A 20,644-nucleotide genomic window follows, 5' to 3' on the forward strand; every position below is an offset into this window, starting at 1 on the left:
AGTTGTTCCCCTTGCTCTGCAAGGGCCGCGGCTTTTGTGGAGCGATGGGTAACGATGCTTCGAGGGTGGCTGTTGTCGATGTGTTCCTGGTTCGAGCCCAGGTAGGGGCGAGGAGAGGGACGGAAGCTATACTGTTACACTAGCAATACTAAAGTGCCTATAAGAACATCCAATAGTCAAAGGTTAATGAAATACAAATGGTATAGAGAGAAATAGTACTATAATTCCTATAATAACTACAACCTAAAACTTCTTACCTGGGAATATTGAAGACTCATGTTAAAAGGAACCACCAGCTTTCATATGTTCTCATGTTCTGAGCAAGGAACTTAAACGTTAGCTTTCTTACATGGCACATATTGCACTTTTACTTTCTTTTCCAACACTTTGTTTTTGCATTATTTAAACCAAATTGAACATGTTTCATTATTTATTTGAGGCTACATTGATTTTATTGATGTATTATATTAAGTTAAAATAAGTGTTCATTCAGTATTGTTGTACTTGTCATTATTACAAATAAATAAATAAAATAAAAATCGGCCGATTAATCGGTATCGGCTTTTTTTGGTCCTCCAATAATCGGTATCGGTGTTGAAAAATCACAATCGGTCGGCCTCTAGACCCCGCCCTGTGCAACTGGGTCCTGGACTTCCTGACGGGCCGCCACCAGGTGGTGAGGGTAGGTAACAACATCTCCCCCCCGCGGATCCTCAACACTGGAGCTCAGCCCTCTCCTGTACTCCCTGTTCACCCATGACTCCGTGGCCATGCACGCCTCCAACTCAATCATCAAGTTTGCAGACGACACTACAGTGGTAGGCTTGATTACCAACGACGAGACGGCCTACAGGGAGGAGGTGAGGGCCCTCGGAGTGTGGTGTCAGGAAAATAACCTCACACTCAACGTCAACAAAACAAAGGAGATGATCGTGGACTTCAGGAAACACCAGAGGGAACACCCCCCTATCCACATTGACGGGACAATAGTGGAGAGGGTAGAAAGTTTTAAGTTCCTCGACGTACATATCACGGACAAACTGAAATGGTCCAACCACACAGACAGCGTGGTGAAGAAGGCACAGCAGCGCCTCTTCAACCTCAGGAGGCTGAAGAAATTTGGCTTGTCACCAAAAACACTCACAAACTTTTACAGATGCACAATCGAGAGCATCCTGTCGGGCTGTATCACCACCTGGTACGGCAACTGCTCCGCCCACAACCGTAAGGCTCTCCAGAGGGTAGTGAGGTCTGCACAACGTATCACCGGGGGCAAACTACCTGCCCTCCAGGACACCTACACCACCCGATGTCACAGGAAGGCCAAAAAGATCATCAAGGACAACAACCACCCAAGCCACTGCCTGTTCACCCCGCTATCATCCAGAAGGCAAGGTCAGTACAGGTGCATCAAAGCAGGGACCGAGAGACTGAAAAACAGCTTCTATCTCAAGGCCATCAGACTGTTAAACAGCCATCACTAACATTGAGTGGCTGCTGCCAACATACTGACTCAACTCCTGCCACTTTAATAATAAAGAATTGGATGTAATAAATGTATCACTAGTCACTTTAAACAATGCCACTTTATATAATGTTTACATACCCTACATTACTCATCTCATATGTATATACTGTACTCTATACCATCCACTGCATCTTGCCTATGCCGTTCTATACCATCACTCATTCATATATTTTTATGTACATATTCTTATTCATTCCTCTACACTTGTGTGTATAAGGTAATTGTTGTGAAATTGTTAGCTTAGATTACTGCATTGATTACTGCATTGATTACTGCATTGATTACTGCATTGATTACTGCATTGTCGGAACTAGAAGCACAAGCATTTCGCTACACATTAACATCCTCTAACCATGTGTATGTGACAAATAACATTTGATTTGATTTGCCAGACAAACACATACACATTCCGCCAGACAAATACACACACTCCGTCAGACAAACACATACAAACACTCTGCCAGACAAACACACACACACACACACCCTCCGCCAGACAAATACACACACACACCCTCCGCCAGACAAACACACACACACACCCTCCGCCAGACAAATACACACTCACACCCTTCGCCAGACAAATACACACACACACACACACACACACACACACCCTCCGCCAGACAAACACACACACACACACTCCGCCAGACAAACACACACACACACACACACACTCCGTCAGACAAACGCATACAAACACTCCGCCAGACAAACACACACACTCCGCCAGACAAACACACACACACACACACACACACACACACACACACACACACACACACACACACACACACACACACACACACACACACACTCTGCCAGACAAACACACACACCATACAACAATAGGAGTGTGACAATAGACACCAAAACAAGGCAGAGTGATGTTTCATGAACACATATCAGTCACTCTGTCTTGTCTGATATCAAATGGCTGAGATTGGCTCAACCAAAACTTTTCAAATTTGCAGGAATGACAGAAGATACGCAGATGAAAATAGAGTAGAAAAAGTGACATAGCTATGACTAAATAGGTCATATCAAAGCTCAGAGACATTCCAGATCACATCATAAACTCCAGAACCCCAGAACTCCAGAATCCAGAACTCACCAAATTCTGTTTCTGACGAGCTGGACAGTTCTGCTTCCACCGCAGTCTCATCCCCTGCTCCGTCCTCCTCCTCCTCTTCCTCCTCTTCCTCCTCCACCAATACCTCTTCTTGCTCTTCCCTCTCCTCCTCCTCCTCCTCCCGCTCTCCCTCTTCCTGCCCCTCTACTTCTGTCTCTGTCTCAGAGCTGGGGCTGGAGGGCGAGGGTCTATCCCCCCCCTGGGTCAGAGAGTAGTTGTGTTCCAACACTGACCCCCCCGGAGGAATCCCAGACGTCTCCGTCACTGCGGCAACGGCTTCCGCCGCTGCCAACACAGCTGCGGCAACCTCCTCCTCCTCTGCCACCTGGTACACCTCCACCGTAGGAACCCTCATCCCCCCATCCTGTCCTCCTTTTTCTGTCACCCTTTCCATCGCCATGGTAACATCAAGTCCCACCTCCTCTCTGACCACCCTGCCTCTCTGGGCGTGGCCTAGACAGGGGTCGGGGGTCATCGTGATGCCGTTTCCGTGGAGATGTGTTACCATCATCGTGGTTACATGTGATGTCTGCTGCTGAGCTATGGCCTGTGCCTTCCTCTTCCTCCTCTCCTCCTCCTCCTCCTCTTCCTCCCGGGTCCCGCTCCAACGGCCCATCAGCACGGCGTCCTCGGTGCTCGCTAGCTCTCCCCCAAGGCCCAGCTTGGTGTACCGCGTGATGTCATCCAGCGCCGACACGTCCCAGCGCTCCACGTGCAGCTCCTCGCCGAAGCCCCCGTCGTCCACCAGGTCGCTTAGCAACTCGAAGGGCCGTTTCCGCGGCATCGCTGGAGAGCCCAGCATCAGGAGCACGCTCTGAGGTAAGTAGGGAGGGAGGTAAGGAGAGGGGTGGGGAGGAGGGAGGTAAGGAGAGGGGTGGGGAGGGAGGGAGGGAGGGTGGGGAGGAGGGGAGGGAGGTAAGGAGAGGGGTGGGGAGAAGGAGAGGGGTGGGGAGGGAGGGAGGTAAGGAGAGGGGTGGGGAGGAGGGGAGGGAGGGAGAAGAGCATTGTTCATTGTTGACATGGTTAGAATGTGCCGTTACTTTACATTGATCTATGTTACAGACATAGAAATAGAGTCTTGTTCACTGCAGCTCTGTGGTGACATCACCATAATAAACAACAGGTGTGTCTGTTAACACTGATAGAACATAGTAATAACAGTGTAATAACATGCAGTCCAGGCAGTGTGGTAGTAGAGCAGATTACAAGGACAAGACACATAATAAACACATGTTCATGTGTCAGACACCTGGACCTTAGAAGCAGTTACAAGCAGTTAGTGAGTTAGTTACCTGGTCATATTGGGTCCTGCCCCCTAGAGGGGAGACAGCCAGGGGGTAGGGGCTGAGGAGACAGCCACGGCTCCCATACGCCTCGCCAAACGCAGGCTCCATCCCATTCATGCCCGGCTATAGGACACACACACACACACACACATTACTCTGCTGAGCTACCATTGTCACTAGCATCATTACAAACAGAATAGAACTTCTGTCTAAATATATTGTCTGTAATCAGTATCAGAATCACAATCTCTGTTGTACATGTATTATTACAGGACAAGATATGTAGACAGTCAATTAATATCAATATTCAAGTTGGAAAGCAATTTTATCACCTTCACTCAAATAAAACCGCTAAGAAACGACTCTTAGTACGGCACAGAATATACAGAGATTCGTGGTGTACCTGAGGCATGCCCAAGGCGGTGGGTGGTGTTAGGAGGTGGTCAGGGTGCCGCTGGAGCGTTCAGCCGGAACATAACACACACACCAACAACACACTGCTCACTGACTGTTGTTGAAGACCCGGATGGAGGAAGGAGGAGGAAGTCACCATCTGTGACCTCACGGGGTCAGGGGTGAGAGGTCAAGGCTTTAGGGTTGACGCGGTGCTCACATGACACGGTGCTCGCTGCTTACTGTTGGGACCGCTAAAGGGGGAGAGGAGACGGGGAGAGAAAGGTATCATGGGGGTGGGTGGGTTTCAATAGTCTAAACAAGATATGTGAGAGAAGTCATCTAAGGACACATAAGCAAAGCTCTTGGGGCCAGTTTCCCAGATATACAGTGCATTCGGAAAGTATTCAGACCCCTTGACTTTATTTTTGTTACGTTATAGCCTAATTCTAAAATTGATTAAATCGTTTTTTTCCCTCTTCAATCTACACACAATACCCCATAACGACAAAGCAAAATAGGTTTTTAGACATTTTTGCAAATGTATCAAAAGTAATAAACGGAAATATGACATTTATAACTATTCAGACCCTTTACTCAGTACTTTGTTGAAGCACCTTTGGCAGCGATTACAGCCTCGAGTCTTCTTGGGTATGACGCCACAAGCTTCGCAAACCTGTATTTGGAGAGTTTATCCCGTTCTTCTCTGCAGATCCTCTCAAGCTCTGTCAGGTTAGAAGAGGAGCGTCGCTGCACAGCTAATTTCAGGTCTCTCCGGAGATGTTAGATCGGGATCAAGTCCTTGCTCCGGCTGGGCCCTTCAAGGACACTCCGGCGTCGTCTTGGCTGTGTGCTTAGGTTCGTTGTCTTGTTGGAAGGTGAACCTTTGCCCCAGTATGAGGTCCTGAGTACTCTGGAGCAGGTTTTCATCAAGAATCTCTCTGTACTGTGCTCCGTTCATCTTTCCCTTGATCCTGACATGTCTCCCAGTCCCTGTCGCTGAAAAATATCCCCACAGCATGATGTTGCCACCACCATGCTTCACCGTAGGGATGGTGCCGGGTTTCCTTCAGACGTGATGCTTGGCATTCAGGCCAAAGAGTTCAATCTTGGATTCATCAGACCAGAGAATCTTGTTTCTCATGGTCTGAGTCCTTCAGGTGCCTTTAGGCAAACTACAAGCATGCTGTCATGTTCCTTTTACTGAGGAGTGGCTTCTGTCTGGCCACTCTACCATAAAGGCCTGATTGAGAGAGATGGTTGTCCTTCTGGAAGGTTCTCGCATCTCCACAGAGGAACTCTGTCAGAGTGACCATTGGGTTCTTGGTCACCTCCTTGACCAAGGCCCTTCTCCCCCGGTTGCTCAGTTTGGCCGGGCGGCCAGCTCTAGGAAGAGTCTTGGTGGTTCCAAACTTCTTCCATTTAAGAATGAGGGAGGCCACTGTGTTCTTGGGGACCTTCAATCCTGCAGAAATGTTTTGGTTCCCTTCCCCAGATCTGCTCCTCGACACATTCTTGTCTCTGAGCTCTATGGACAATTCCTTCGACCTCATGGCTTGGTTTTTCCTCTGACATGTACTGTCAACTATGGGACCTTATATAGACAGGTGTGTGCCTTTACAAATCCTGTCCAAGCAATTGAATTTACAACAGGTGGACTCCAATCAAGTTGTAGAAACATCTCAAAAATGATTCATGGAAACAGGATGCACCTGAGCTCAATTTCGAATATGATAGCAAAGGGTCTGAATACTTATTTAAATAAGATATTTCTGTTTTTCTTTTTTTTAATACATTTGTGAAAAATTTTAAAAACCTGTTTTTCGCTGTGTCATTATGGGGTATTGTGTGTAGATTGAAGAGGAATTTGTTATATTTAATCCATTTTAGAATCTTGCAGACACCTGATTGGATTTTATACATATTACATTGATTTACTTCACTTTGACAAATGCTGTGTTTTCAGATCAGACCAGAAGAAGGAGAGGAGACAGGGTGAAGACTATTGAGACCCACCCATAGAGCTCATGTCCTTAGGTGACTCCTTTCAACGCTCACACTGCACTCCAAATATAGATGGATACGATGCAATGTAAAGAGAACAGTCATATATACAGTACCAGTACCACCTAAAGGTTAATTTGCATAATTTAGTGGAATTAAATTGCCGCTTTTTACACAGCAAACAGATACAGAACCTAGTTTGAGCAGAAAATCTGTCCGACAGCACGAGAGCTGCTGCTACAGCTCCTCAAACAGCTTGTTGCTGCTGGAGTGAAACATGCTTCTATAAGCCCAATCATTGCACAACTATCCTAAATACAATTGTGTGTTAAAAACTGTTTGAATGACCACAATTAAAAAGAGATACTATTTGTATTTCTCAACTGGTAATTAAAGCACGTTTCCCATCCACCATTCCAGTGCATAGGAAACGGTAGGCAGGCTTCAGCGTGTCACCCACCACTTTGCAATGAGTTGGAGGCAGTATGCATTTTGAAAACATATACTGAATTGTTTGAAACCTGAAAGTTTTACTTCATATTATGAGGCATGTCTTACCTTGCTTTGAAGTAGCCTCGTCAAAATCCCACCATACAAAAGCAGAAGCAGTTATTTTATAAAGACTTCCATATTGCCCTTTATCTTTTATTTTGCTGTTAGTGACTCGTCTTGTTGTCAAGTTGACCAATAGAATAGTTCAATGTTTCTACTATGAGGGAGAGTAGATTAACAGGATAGTTATTTTGCTGTTTGTGACTCGTCTTGTTGTCAAGTTGACCAATAGAATAGGTGAATGTTTCTACTATGAGGGATAGTAGATTGACAGGCTAGTTATTTTGCTGTTTGTGACTCGTCTTGTTGTCAAGTTGACCAATAGAATAGGTGAACGTTTCTACTATGAGGGATAGTAGATTGACAGGCTAGTTATTTTGCTGTTTGTGACTTGTCTTGTTGTCAAGTTGACCAATAGAATAGGTGAACGTTTCTACTATGAGGGATAGTAGATTAACAGGCTAGTTATTTTGCTGTTTGTGACTCGTCTTGTTGTCAAGTTGACCAATAGAATAGGTGAACGTTTCTACTATGAGGGATAGTAGATTGACAGGCTAGTTAATTTGCTGTTTGTTACTCGTCTTGTTGTCTGAGGAAAAGTAAATGTGGACAGTTATTCTAGAATCTTCAAAGTGTGCATCAGAATTCGGTAAGAAGGATGACACATTGTTGTATCTTTGACTTGCATGTTCTGTTAATATGAATTACCATAATCTGAATGTGATTTCTGTCATTCTGACCACCGTGGGTAGACACCCTGATCAGGTTACAATGCAGATGGGCCCGGTACATTTCTCAAATGTCCGGTCAAAAGCCCGGCACCACATTTTACTAATGGAAACCCTGACACACACACGCACACACTAGAGGTAGACCGATTAATCGGCATGGCCGATTTCAAGTTTTCATAACAATCGGTAATCAGAATTTTTGGATCCCCGATTACATTGCATTCCATGAGGAAAATGCGTGGCAGGCTGGCCACCTGTTACGCGAGTGCAGCAAGGAGCCAAGGTAAGTTGCTAGCTAGCATTAAACTTATCTTATAAAAAACAATCAATCTTAAAATAATCACTAGTTAACTACACATGGTTGATGATATTACTAGGTTAACTAGCTTGTCCTGCGTTGCATATAATCAATGCGGTGCCTGTTAATTTATCATCGAATCACAGCCTACTTCGCCAAACGGGTGATGATTTAACAAAAGCGCATTCATGAAAAAAGCACAATCGTTGCACGAATGTACCTAACCATAAACATCAATGCCTTTCTTAAAATCAATACACAGAAGTATATATTTTTAAACCTGCATATTTAGTTAAAATAAATTCATGTTAGCAGGTAATATTAACTAGGGAAATTGTGTTACTTCTCTTGCGTTCATTGCACGCAGAGTCAGGGTATATGCAACAGTTTGGGCCACCTGGCTCGTTGCGAATATGCCAGAATTTTACATAATTATGACATAACATTGAAGGTTGTGCAATGTAACAGCAATATTTAGACTTAGAGTTGCCGCCCGTTCGATAAAATACGAAACGGTTCCGTATTTCACTGAATGAATAAACGTTTTGTTTTCGAAATGATAGTTTCCGATAGTTTCCGGATTTGACCGTATTAGTGTTTATTATATTATAATTAAGTCTATGATTTAATATTTGATTGAGCGGTGGTAGGCAGCAGCAGGCTCGTAAGCATTCATTCAAACTTTACTGCGTTTGCCAGCAGCTCTTAGCAATGTTTGATTCACAGCGCTGTTTATGACTTCAAGAATATCAACTCCTGAGATTAGGCTGGCAATACTAAAGTGCCTTTTAGAACATCCAATAGTCAAAGGTATATGAAATACAAATGGTATAGAGAGAAATAGTCAACGTGTCATAATTCCTATAATAACTACAACCTAAAACTTCTTAACTGGGAATATTGAAGAACTGGGAATATTGAACCACCAGCTTTCATATGTTCTGAGCAAGGAACTTAAACGTTAGCTTTTTTACATGGCATATATTGTACTTTTACTTTCTACTCCAACACTGTGTTTTTGCATTATTTAAACCAAATTGAAAAGGTTTCATTATTTATTTGAGACTGAATAGATTTGATGTATTATATTAAGTTAAAATAAAAGTGTTCATTGTTCATTCAGTATTGCTGTAATTGTCATTATTACAAATATATATATATAAAAATAGGCCAATTAATCGGTATCGATATTCAACTGAGATCCTATTGAAATCCCAGCGAGATATGGATGAGTTTGCACTTCCTACGGCTTCCACTAGATGTCAACAGTCTGTAGAACCTTGTCTGATGCCTCTACTGTGAAGGGAGGGGAATTAGTCAGGTCTGCCATTACCTGACCATGCTTTGACCATGCGCGTTCACATGAGAGGGAGCTCTGTTCCATCGCTCATCTGAAGTCAATGTAATTCTCCGGTTGGAACGTTATTCAAGATTTATGTTAAAAACATTCTAAAGATTGATTCAGTACATCATTTGACATGTTTCTACTGACTGTTACGGAACTTTTTGACATTTCATCAGCTTTTAGTGAACGCACTTCCTGACGTTGGATTTGTTAACCAAACACACTACCAAAAATAGCTATTTGGACATAAATGATGGACATCCCGGGTGGCGCAGTGGTCTAGAGCACTGCATCGCAGTGCTAGCTGCGCCACCAGAGTCTCTGGGTTCGCGCCCAGGCTGGGCTGGGTTCGCACCCAGGCTCTGTCGCAGCCGGCCACAACCGGGAGGTCCGTGGGGCGACACACAATTGGCATAGCGTCGTCCGGGTTAGGGAGGGTTTGGCCGGTAGGGATATCCTTGTCTCAGTATGTAAAATGTATGCACTCTACTGTAAGTCGCTCTGGATAAGAGCGTCTGCTAAATGACTAAAATGTAAAATGTAAAAATGTAAATTACCGAACAAAACGAACATTTCTTGTGGAAGTGGGAGTCCTGGGAGTGCATTCCGACGAAGATCAGCAAAGGTAAGTGAAGATTTATAATGCTTTTTATGAGTGTTGTTGACTGCACAATTTGGCGGGTAACTGTATGGCTTGCTTTTGTGGCTGAACGCTGTTTTCAGATTATTGAATATTGTGTTTTGCCGTAAAGATTTTTGAAATCTGACACAGCGGTTGCATTAAGAACAAGTGTATCTTTAATTCTATGTAAAACATGTATCTTTCATCAAAGTTTATAATGAGAATTTCTGTTATTTGACGTGGCTCTCTGCAATTTCTCCGGATATTTTGGAGGCATTTCTGAACATGGCGCCAATGTAAACTGAGGTTTTTGGATATAAATATGAACTTAATCGAACAAAACATATATGTATTGTGTAACATGAAGTCCTATGAGTGTCATCTGATGAAGATCATCAAAGGTTAGTGATTCATTTTATCTCTATTTGTGCTTTTTGTGACTCCTCTCTTTGGCTGGAAAAATGGCAGAATTTTTCTGTGAGTTGGTGGTGACCTAACATAATCGTTTGTGGTGTTTTCGCTGAAAAGCCTATTTGAAATCGGACACTTTGGTGGGATTAACAACAAGATTACCTTTAAAATGGTATAAGATACATGTATCTTTGAGGAATTTTAATTATGAGATTTCTGTTGTTTGAATTTGGCGCCGTGCACTTTCACTGGCTGTTGTCATATCATCCACTTAACGGGATCGCAGCCATAAGAAGTTTTAAGGAACAACAACAACATCATGCTATGCTGCTGAGCTGACCTAAGGCACACAGGAATGAGGAAACAAAGTGTGTCTGCGTGTGTGTGTGTGTGTGTGTGTGTGTGTGTGTGTGTGTGTGTGTGTGTGTGTGTGTGTGTGTGTGTGTGGAAACTAAGACAGGCTATAGCTGTGGAAGATTCTGATGTGTTGACATCATATACGTTATGTAGCCATTAGCCAATCCAGAGTCACCGAGGCCGTTCCACCTCCCCGTGACCCCTGTACTATTGACACGATGTGTCACTCAACCTATGCTGCTGTGTTTCATGTGGTGTCTCCATTTAGCCCACTGTCACTGTACCTATGCTGCCTACTGCTGAACGCATGTTCTTCCTATGCATTTCGCTCTAGAGTTTGAACGGTTCGGGCTATAAGCTATTATGACCCCATTCCTGAAAGCTAAGACTCTCTGGGACATGGATGCATCTTCTGTTCCCTTCTGTGGTGATCACAGGCCGCGCAGGATACGTTAGCAGGGCGTGTGGGCCCCATAAGAATATAATTGAATAGCCTTGTCATGGTTCTTCTAAGGATAGCTTTTCCACCTCCTATTCTTGTGACTGACTGGGTGCGAACCGGGTCTACTGCATGTCACAAGACTGTGACTTAGCTAAAGCCCATAGGGATGTGTTCAATTCATGAATTCAAAAATATTCTATTCAAATGCAATTAACTGATAGAAATTCTAAATGATGGAATTCAAATTAAACTTCTGTTGGCACTGAAATCTCTCCATATATGAAATCTCTCCCTGTTCAAAAGTAGTGCACTATATAGGGAATAGGGTGCCATTGCTATAGTAGCCTGGATATTAAAACAATGCATGTATTTTGTCTAGCTGCCTACTAGGCTTCCTGGGGTAACTACCTGCCTGTACTGTAGCCTACTAATGTTATACAGTACCATAGATTAGTGGATCTCAAAAGATCTCCTCAGGGACCCCCAAGCACCTTCCAAGTATTTGATCTATTTCAGAGCTAGCATACCTGATTCAACTTATCAACATACCCTTGACTAGGTAAATCAGGGGAGCTAGTTCAGGGCTACAACAGAAGGGTGAAACGTCTGAGGTTCCCCGGGGAGAGGTTGGAGAACCACTGCCCTAGATATAAAAAACAAAGTGTAGTGTGGTTCCTGCCTAATACTAATCCTAATCCGAACTGTAAACTGCTCTGGATATGAGCTCACACTAAATGACTAAAATGTCCAATTGAATGTCTACGCTGCAATGCATAACTGCCTACAGCCTACCATAGTAGTCTGAATATAAAAACAACAATCTATCAATCATTTATTGAGTGTTGATAACTTAGACCGAGTCCAAAGGCCACTGGTGCCAGCCAACCAGGTCGTAAGCACAGCCTTACTGAGACATTCCATCCTGGACACTGGGACTATGTCCTAAATAGCACCCTATTACCTATACATTCGACCAGGGCCCATAGGGAATAGGGTGCCATTTGGGATGCAACCGGAGGCTCCCATAGCGACAGCTCTAGGATCAGTTCAGCATCTAACTAAAAACCCAAACCAGGTAGACATTTCTCCTTAGGGACACACCTAGGATCAGGTGTAACCCCCTAATGGTTAAAGTAAGGATTGGGGGAGGGGAAGCTGATCCTAGATTGGTACCTAGGGGAAAACTTCACCCCAGAGCCCTAATGAAGGTCGATGAGAGATGGGAAACTTAAAACTGACCTTAGATCAGTGTCATTGGGACAATTTATCCTATTCCTGAAACGAGGCTCCGGGTAGACAATGCCCCTTAGGGACAGATATAGGATCAGTTTACCTTCCCCCAAGACCCTAACCTTCAACATGAAGAGGGAACTAATAACTGACAATAGATCAGTCTCTAGAGAGGCTACTTAAAACTATATCCGTAAAACAACAGCAGTACATGAAATGACTAGAAGGACACTCTAATGACCCAGTCAAATGTGACCCGTTTCAGAAAGCTAGCCGTATGTCGCATAACACTACTTCACAGGAGAGGTATTTGAAGGTCTTTTTTTTTTTAAATATCAAAATGCGTTTTTTTGGCAGAAATGCCTTCTGGAACATTTCATGTGCCTTAATAACAAACGTGTATTCCATTGGTAAATACGAGTAAAATTGTTAAATGATGAGCCTAGTTGGTTTATCCACGGAAAAAGTCAGGAACCTTCCCGCTAGCCATGATTGGCTGAGATAATGGATGGGCTGGACATGCCGGGAGATGAGTTTGAATTGGTCTGCCATGTAGCATGCTTCTGTTTATAACGTGAGCTGCTCAGTATGTGTTGATAATCCTTTGTACTGCAGCTTTTTTGAAAGATATAACGTTACCTATCAAGAACTACAAACGTTTTGCTGCTTTTCTCAACAAAATTGATGCACTGAATTTAGCGCTATTGACAGATCAGTTGGAAAAAGTTGCGATGGGATACTTTCTGCACATACCACGGTCAGTGTGAACCGAGTGACTTGACACAATGCTGGCAAAACAAGATGTAGCTACAAACAAAACGGTGTTAAAAGGTTCCAGTCTGCCGTGAAGCATTCATCCATGTATATGGGTAAGAGTCTAGCTACATGTTCAGATATTATATGTTTCTAATTTAATCAGAAAGTCATTTTCATTGCAAGTTAAAGCGTACTATTGGCTAGCTAGCGAACGTTAGCTTGCTGGCTTGCTAGCTAAGGTTATGTGTATGATGAATCAGAAATCCATTTTCATTGCTAGTTATAGCCTAATGTTAGCTAGCTAGCTAACATTGAACCTAGTTGGTTAGCTTTAGCTACCTGCAGATTCATACTACAGCTATGACAATCAGTTTGTATTGGTGGTAGTATTATGAGTTGGGATTATACTGGTTCATTGCTTAGCTAGCTAGCTACATGTCTAAACAAAAGTTAGCCAGGTGTGTCTGGGGGTGATTACGGCCATCTATTGTATTTCATGGACATGTGTACATGTCTAGACAATAGTGACTCATCCACTTAGCTAGATGTGGCTGGGGGGTGGTTATAGCATTTCTTTCACATGACTCATCAATTTAGGCAGGTGTGTCTGGGTAATAATTATAAAATATTTTGTTATCTGGCCACTTTCTGTTTTGATATTGCTACTATGCAAATATGCAAGTAACCATTTAACTGTACCGTTTAGTATCCTGTGCAACTTAGATTTGATTTGATATAGAGCGTGTTTACCAGAGAAGGTAATGTGAAGAACAACATGACCTGCACTAAAGTCTGATTAGGATAGGATATAGGACTAGATAAAGTGTATTTTTACCGGGAGTTTTTCCTTATTGTAGGCTACTACTTTTACCACTTTTAGTCTTGAAATCTGTGGTTGTTTACTACACTACTCACTCTGTTTAGCACATGGCCTCACATGTGGATCGTTAAAGAGATGGGTGGGGCTAAGGCTTAAGAGGATGTGAACCATGCTGAATGGGTGTAGACAAAGAAGACCTCTCCAGTAGGTGTACCAAAAGATTCAAGAGCCATTTTCTCAAAAGTGGGGTTAGAAGTTTATCAACTTCCATTGTTCCTCAACTGCAGTGTATGATATACCATTTTCTAACTCTGAGTCTCTACTTGTATCCAATGTAAAAAAATAAATAAAAAAAAAACACATTTCAAATGTTGCTACATAAGACCGAATCCAGGTGGTAGGTCACAAATGAGGACAACACCAGGGCCTGTATTCATAAAGCGTCTCAGAGTAGGAGTGCTGATTTAGGATCAGTTTAGGCTTTGAGACCATATTGAATAAGATACCCCAGTAGGCTACTACAAATAAATCACACTGTATAGAGATCAGGTAAGGTTATTATCAAGGTTCCCATCTCCTTGAAGCTATTAAAAGGTTATTGGCCCTGGTCAAAAGACGTGCACTACATAGGGAATAGGATGCCATGTGAGACGCATACCCAATAGGACAAGACCAGTAGGCTATATGCTACAAAATAACACAAACAGCTTAGGGCAGTGGTTTTCAAACCAATCTTTTGGAACCCCAGACGTTTTACAATGTTGTTGTAGCCCTGAACTAGCTCACCTAATTCACCTAATTAAGGACTTGATTATTAGTTGATAAGTTATTATCAAGGTTCCCAGCCATCCCCTTTAAGTTATTAATAGGTTATGTATTAGGCCTAATATAGTCTATATACCTGTATATGAGACAATTCCCCAAAGTAAACAAGATATCGTATTGTGTATGTGGCTCCAGACCGGAGTCCGGTCTCCACTCAGAAAATACCCGATCCGTGTGGTTGGTGGACTAGTCTACACCCGACCTTGGCCGACCCTTAACAGAATATAGGCTACACCATATCACTAGAGCAACAACATATACGACCTTGGTGTGGTTTTACACATATTTAATGTCTCGGAGGCCTGGAGAATAATATAGGTCAAAAGGCAGTGTGACATATTGGAACAAGCCACATAGCCTATACGCTATTGGCCTACAATAATTGGACCACACACATAGCCTATGCACTTCAGACAAAAGCTCTATATAGCCTACCATTAGTAGTCCTACTAATAACACAATACTGTTTACATGCCACTCTTAGGTTGCATAACACGTTATATAGACTAAACAACACGTGTGAATAATAAGTAGGTTAGACATTTACGCATTTAATAAGTGTCAAAAAAGTGCACCTGTTAGTCGGGACAGAGAGACGAGCAGTCCAGACAGCTCGTGATGTCAGCGTGGAACCGATCGACTCGCGTGCACCGAGTAGCCTACACTGCCACGAGAGGAGACCGGAGGCCAGCCCGATCAGTAAGACTGTCTGGAAAGCCAATTTGCAAAATTGGGTCCGACGCACGCACTGTCTATTCGTCTGGGGAAATAATTTCATTTATAATGTTCTTTTCCCATCTTAACGAATATTACTGGAAGACTTTTGATGAAACGGTGGTTTATTTTAGGACTAACTGATGCCCAGCTTTCGTCCCCTCTCTTTCTCTTCCCTTGTTTATTTACTCCTGAATGAAAGAGAAACAAACTAACCTATTTCGTTCTCATCCGCGCTTGTTTGCTTGCCCATCCGATGATCCCTTAATTAATCAGTTTCCTCATCACCTCACCCTAACGATAAACCCCATCATAATAACACACAACATGTGAACTTGGGGCAGCGTCTTGGTCTCAGTGGTCTGGTCTGGTCTGGCTGCACCACTGGATGATCACTGCACAACAACAAAGATAAAGAACCGTCTAGAGAGAGAGGAGGGTACTATGGCAGACAGCAGGGTCCCGCATGGCATGAGACCGAGCGAGGGAGAACACACGACCCTCAAAACCCGATGGCTGCGCTCAAGCAAGGCATCTCACATCGCCAATAATGTTTTAATTTGTTTAAAATTGTAATAACATCTCTAAAATACCGGGCGAATATGATAAAACTCGATTTGACAGACAATAATAATCCCAAAATTCTCGCGCACCGCACACCACCCCCAAAAATAAATTTGGGGCGCAGCTGGCACCATGCAACGCCGGATGTCCATTATTAATTTTTAATACGGCACGAAACGCCAGATTTAGAAAGCGTGTGGAGTGACTTCGCACGCCACAATGGAGCCTACATTACAGTCTACATTCTTTATAGCCCTGACCTAAAAAAACGAATATGTTGCGAGGAAAATATTTCGATATAAAATAAGTTACCTCGTTTCCCCTTTTGTCATTTCCTACACCTGACTGTGTAGGCTACAGTAGCCTAACCGACTCGAATGTGACCGACAGTGACAGTTGTCTAACCGACTCGAATGTGTACAGTAACAGCCAGTGACAATAGCCTACGGCCAAAGTTGAAAGGGTTTTCAGGAGATCGAAACGCATGCACCGCTCTCAAGATGCAGTTGAACCCTCCTCCCTAAATATACTTTGTATCGGTTCTACTAAAAATCATTTAACAAAATAATAGCGCAAATACTAAGTCGAAATACGAGGTAAGTCCAAGAGGGGATAACTACCAACTTCAGTAAATTACAAAGCTTAAGTGAGGTGACTAGCTACATTGCTATACCTTATTAGGTTTCGTCCGTGTCCCCTTGAAAGAATCCTCTCCAGACAAGTAGGCTACAAGGTTACTAACCCACACCAGTGTAAAATGTCTGCCTTGAGCCTTAACCACTCCAAAGATTATTACGCACATACAAGTGTGATAACACCGCGAAAGTCATAACAAAGCAAACACATCATTTATCCTCACATAAAGGAAGTTAGTTTTAAACAGCTGGTGTCGAGCTAGTCCATAGTCGATCAAACGGGGACATCAAGGCTGTACAGGATCATGTCTGATCCAAAACAGAGCAGATTTCGAAATGAGACCAGACACAATTAATACATTTTGAATTATTTCCTCCATCATGCCTAGATAAACCTAATACTATTTTATAGAAGCTCGTAAATAACTTACACATCTCCACGCAGCGGTCTAACCCCCTTACGCATCACATGGTGTCGCCCGTATGACTCACAATTAAAAAAGAGCAAACTGGTAGCCTAGTCTACTTTCAATTTTCGGCGGAATGACAACACTTTAGTTTCTCATCCGCTTTTTGGAGGGGAGGGGAGGCGTGAACATTGTTCCGAGGATGTTATATGTTTTGTTATTGTGCTTACATGTTAATGGTAGGCTGGAATACACACTCGGTTAAATTTGACACGGCCTCCTCTTAAAAGCGAAAGGACCGACACACGCGCGCTCGGCTCGCAGAGCAACGGAGGAGAACTCCTGATGCAAAATGGAAACTGTGTCAACGGGTAAACACAGGCTCTCGGTGCACGAGGGCATACGAGTTCATGGCAGCGCTCAATTCTAGTGGTCGAGTTCGTTTTGCAAGGCCCGGTGCCCCGGTTTGCAGGATTTTGCTTATTTTAGACCACTCTCTTGGTCCTTAAGTGACGTCTTCATTTTAACCGGGGCAACGGACCATGCAAAACGAACTCGCCTAGTGAAAACGGATATGGCTGGCGTAACGTCAGAGCTGGGGCGGGTTCATGTGAACCATCTTTAGGACACGGTGAAGAATGAGTGCCTGAACCGGTGAACCGCACGACTACTTACTGTACCGGGGGCTCTAGCCTGCTTCCTGCTGCGCCGCTCTATAGGCAGATAATTACATTAAATCCGAGAATATAGGTCAGATTCCTATTAAAATGTCATGGAAAAAGTGTCTAGCCTAGCTAGCCTACTCTGCTACATGCAGACCAATATCACAATGATAAGGAGCCTAGGTCTACAGACAGTAATCATATGTTCCTTTTCTATTTTAAATCTTAATGTTACACAAAAGTAGGTAGCCACTTGCCTGTGTGTGTGCAGAACGTCAAGTTACAGTATCATGAATAATAAAACAACTTAGTGTGTGTGAGAGAGTACTGTATGATCACGTTATTTTTCATAAATTATAGAACAGTTTAGTGTGGTGTGAGTGAGAGAGAGAGACAGACAGACACAGCGTTTGTGAGAGAGAGAGAAGGGTGTGTACATGTGTGTACTGTGAGAGAGAGTGTGTGTACATGTGTGTACTGTGAGAGAGAGGGTGTGTACATGTGTGTACTGTGAGAGACACAGTGAGAGAGAGTGTGTGCACGTTCATGCGTGCCTGTGTGTGCTATACGTACAGTATGTCCTCTCCCAGTCGGCAGTAGGTATAGGCCACAGCATATGACACATTCCATATGCAATGGAGAGAACAACGCAGCTGACAGAGAATGATCACAGACATTTTGGCAACGTGGGTGGGGTTATATCCTGCCTGTTTGGTCCTGTCCGGGGGTATCATTGGATGGGGCCACAGTGTCTCCTGACCCCTCCTGTCTCAGCCTCCAGTATTTATGCTGCAGTAGTTTGTGTCGGGGGGCTAGGGTCAGTCTGTTATATCTGGAGTATTTCTCCTGTCTTATCTGGTGTCCTGTGTGAATTTAAGTATGCTCTCTCTAATTCTCTCTTTCTTTTTTTCTGTCTCTCGGAGGACCTGAGCCCTAGGACCATGCCTCAGGACTACCTGGTATGATGACTCCTTGCTGTCCCCAGTCCACCTGGCCGTGCTGCTGCTCCAGTTTCAACTGTTCTGCCTGCGGCTATGGAATCCTGACCTGTTCACCGGACGTGCTACCTGTCACAGACCTGCTGTTTTTCAACTCTCTAGAGACAGCAGGAGTGGTAGACATACTCAATGATCAGCTATGAAAAGCCAACTGACATTTACTCCTGAGGTGCTGACCTGTTGCACCCTCGACAACTACTGTGATTATTATTATTTGACCATGTTGGTCATTTATGAACATTTGAACATCTTGGCCATGTTCTGTTATAATCTCCACCCGGCACAGCCAAAAGAGGACTGGCCACCCCTCATAGCCTGGTTCCTCTCTAGGTTTCTTCCTAGGTTTTGGCCTTTCTAGGGAGCTTTTCCTAGCCACCGTGCTTCTACACCTGCATTGTTTGCTGTTTGGCGTTTAGGCTGGGTTTCTGTACAGCACTTTGTGGCATCAGCTGTTGTAAGAAGGTCTATATAAATACATTTGATTTGATTTTAATCCAATCACTGAACAAGCCTGTCAGAACCATAGATATTCTAGAGTGTCTGAGTTCTGAGTCTGAGTTCTGATTCTATCTCTATGGCCAGAACTGTGGAACATGGTAACTATGGGTCACCAAGGCCATTTAATTCTGTTGAAAACCAATAGTCATAGCCCAGGTGGGTTGTTGTTAAAGTGAGACAGAGAGGTTTAGACTATTGAAAGTGGTGTGCGTGCGTGTTGTGTGTTTGTGTTTGAGTTTGTGAAGGCCAAATAGGAATTTCAAAGTAAAAGCTTTCCTCCATGTCTACAGTTCATCTCATATAGTCCTGTATTTCTTCAGTCATTATCTGTAGGGTGCATTTGGGATACAGCGATTTCCATCACCTTTCACACAGCAGAGACGCCCCATAATGTTTGGGTAATCATAACTGTTCTGATCCTAGATGATGAATGATGTCTGTAATTTTATGTAACCCTGTAATCCCTAATCCGCTGGTGGCACAAATGGCTCAATATTTTTTCCCCTCTCTATAGCCTTAAGGGTAGAGGTTTCCTTTATCCTTAACGCCCATTTTAACTGTCTAAACGTCCATTTAAACTCCATTCTAACTGTGTAAATGTCAACTTTAACTGTACAAACGTCCATTTTAACTGTCTAAATGTCCCTTTAAACTCCATTCTAACTGTGTAAATGAATGGTAAAGAACAGTGCTCATAATATCAGGTGTGTGTGTGTGTGTGTGTGTGTGTGTGTATACGATAGAGACAAGTGTCAGGTGCAGGCTGAGGAGGATTCAGAAGGAGACAGGACACAGTGTACCAGACATTGAAATAGGGTCTTTACTAAGGGATTCACATGGACAATGTCACTGTATACACCTACACATTAGATCACACTTACACAAGGCCTGAGTCAGACAAGTCTTTTTCCAGTGTCAAAAACACACACATCTATACGCTCAATGTTTCCATGGTGACCACAATGAATGAGCTGTTGTGCACGTTGCAACCTAGGTCTAGTGTTTGTAATAATGGACCTAGGCTTCCACATATCACATATCTACATAGCTGGAATACATAGAACAGCTTTCTCTCATGTAAACTGATCTATTCATGTCAGCCCTGGGCTGAATCATGTCTACTTCAGGGAGCGTCCTAAATTACCCCCTATTCTCTACATAGTGCCCTACTTTTGACCAGAGCCCAATGGGCCCTGATTAAAAGGAGTGCGCTATAGAGTATAGGCAATAGGTTGCCATTTGGGACGTGCCCTTGATCTATCACTTTTGATCCCTCTGTAAACCGCCACCACAACTATCAACAAGGCTTAAAGGAAAACACAACATCATTTGGTCTTTCTCAAAAGTAGCTGTATATTGATGTATCTTTCTTGACTTTTTGGCTGAGCTGAGGAACAAGCTGTCTCAGAGATAGGATGCCCTAGCTGGTCC

General features: G+C 43.4%; 2 protein-coding genes across 6 annotated transcripts in view; one reads left to right on the forward strand and one right to left on the reverse strand.

Annotated features, from left to right (window-relative positions):
* Positions 1-17,171, reverse strand: part of LOC120032823 (CREB3 regulatory factor-like) — a 30,127-nt gene extending 12,956 nt beyond the window's left edge. The window contains exons 1-4 of one of the 5 annotated variants that reach the window (XM_038979017.1): positions 17,080-17,171; positions 4,353-4,596; positions 3,956-4,072; positions 2,646-3,477 (exon numbers count right to left, since the gene is read on the reverse strand). In XM_038979017.1, the coding sequence (XP_038834945.1) occupies positions 2,646-3,477; positions 3,956-4,072; positions 4,353-4,361 (958 nt within the window). In that variant the 5' untranslated portion in view covers positions 4,362-4,596; positions 17,080-17,171. The other 4 variants (XM_038979015.1, XM_038979018.1, XM_038979014.1 and 1 more) reach the window with 4 other exon arrangements.
* The window catches only part of LOC120032827 (mitoferrin-2-like), a 251,179-nt gene that overhangs the window by 201,200 nt on the left and 29,335 nt on the right, over positions 1-20,644 (forward strand). The gene's annotated exons all lie outside the window — the stretch shown is intronic.

The sequence above is a fragment of the Salvelinus namaycush genome, chromosome 39, assembly GCF_016432855.1.
Source record: "Salvelinus namaycush isolate Seneca chromosome 39, SaNama_1.0, whole genome shotgun sequence".
NCBI lineage: Eukaryota > Metazoa > Chordata > Actinopteri > Salmoniformes > Salmonidae > Salvelinus > Salvelinus namaycush.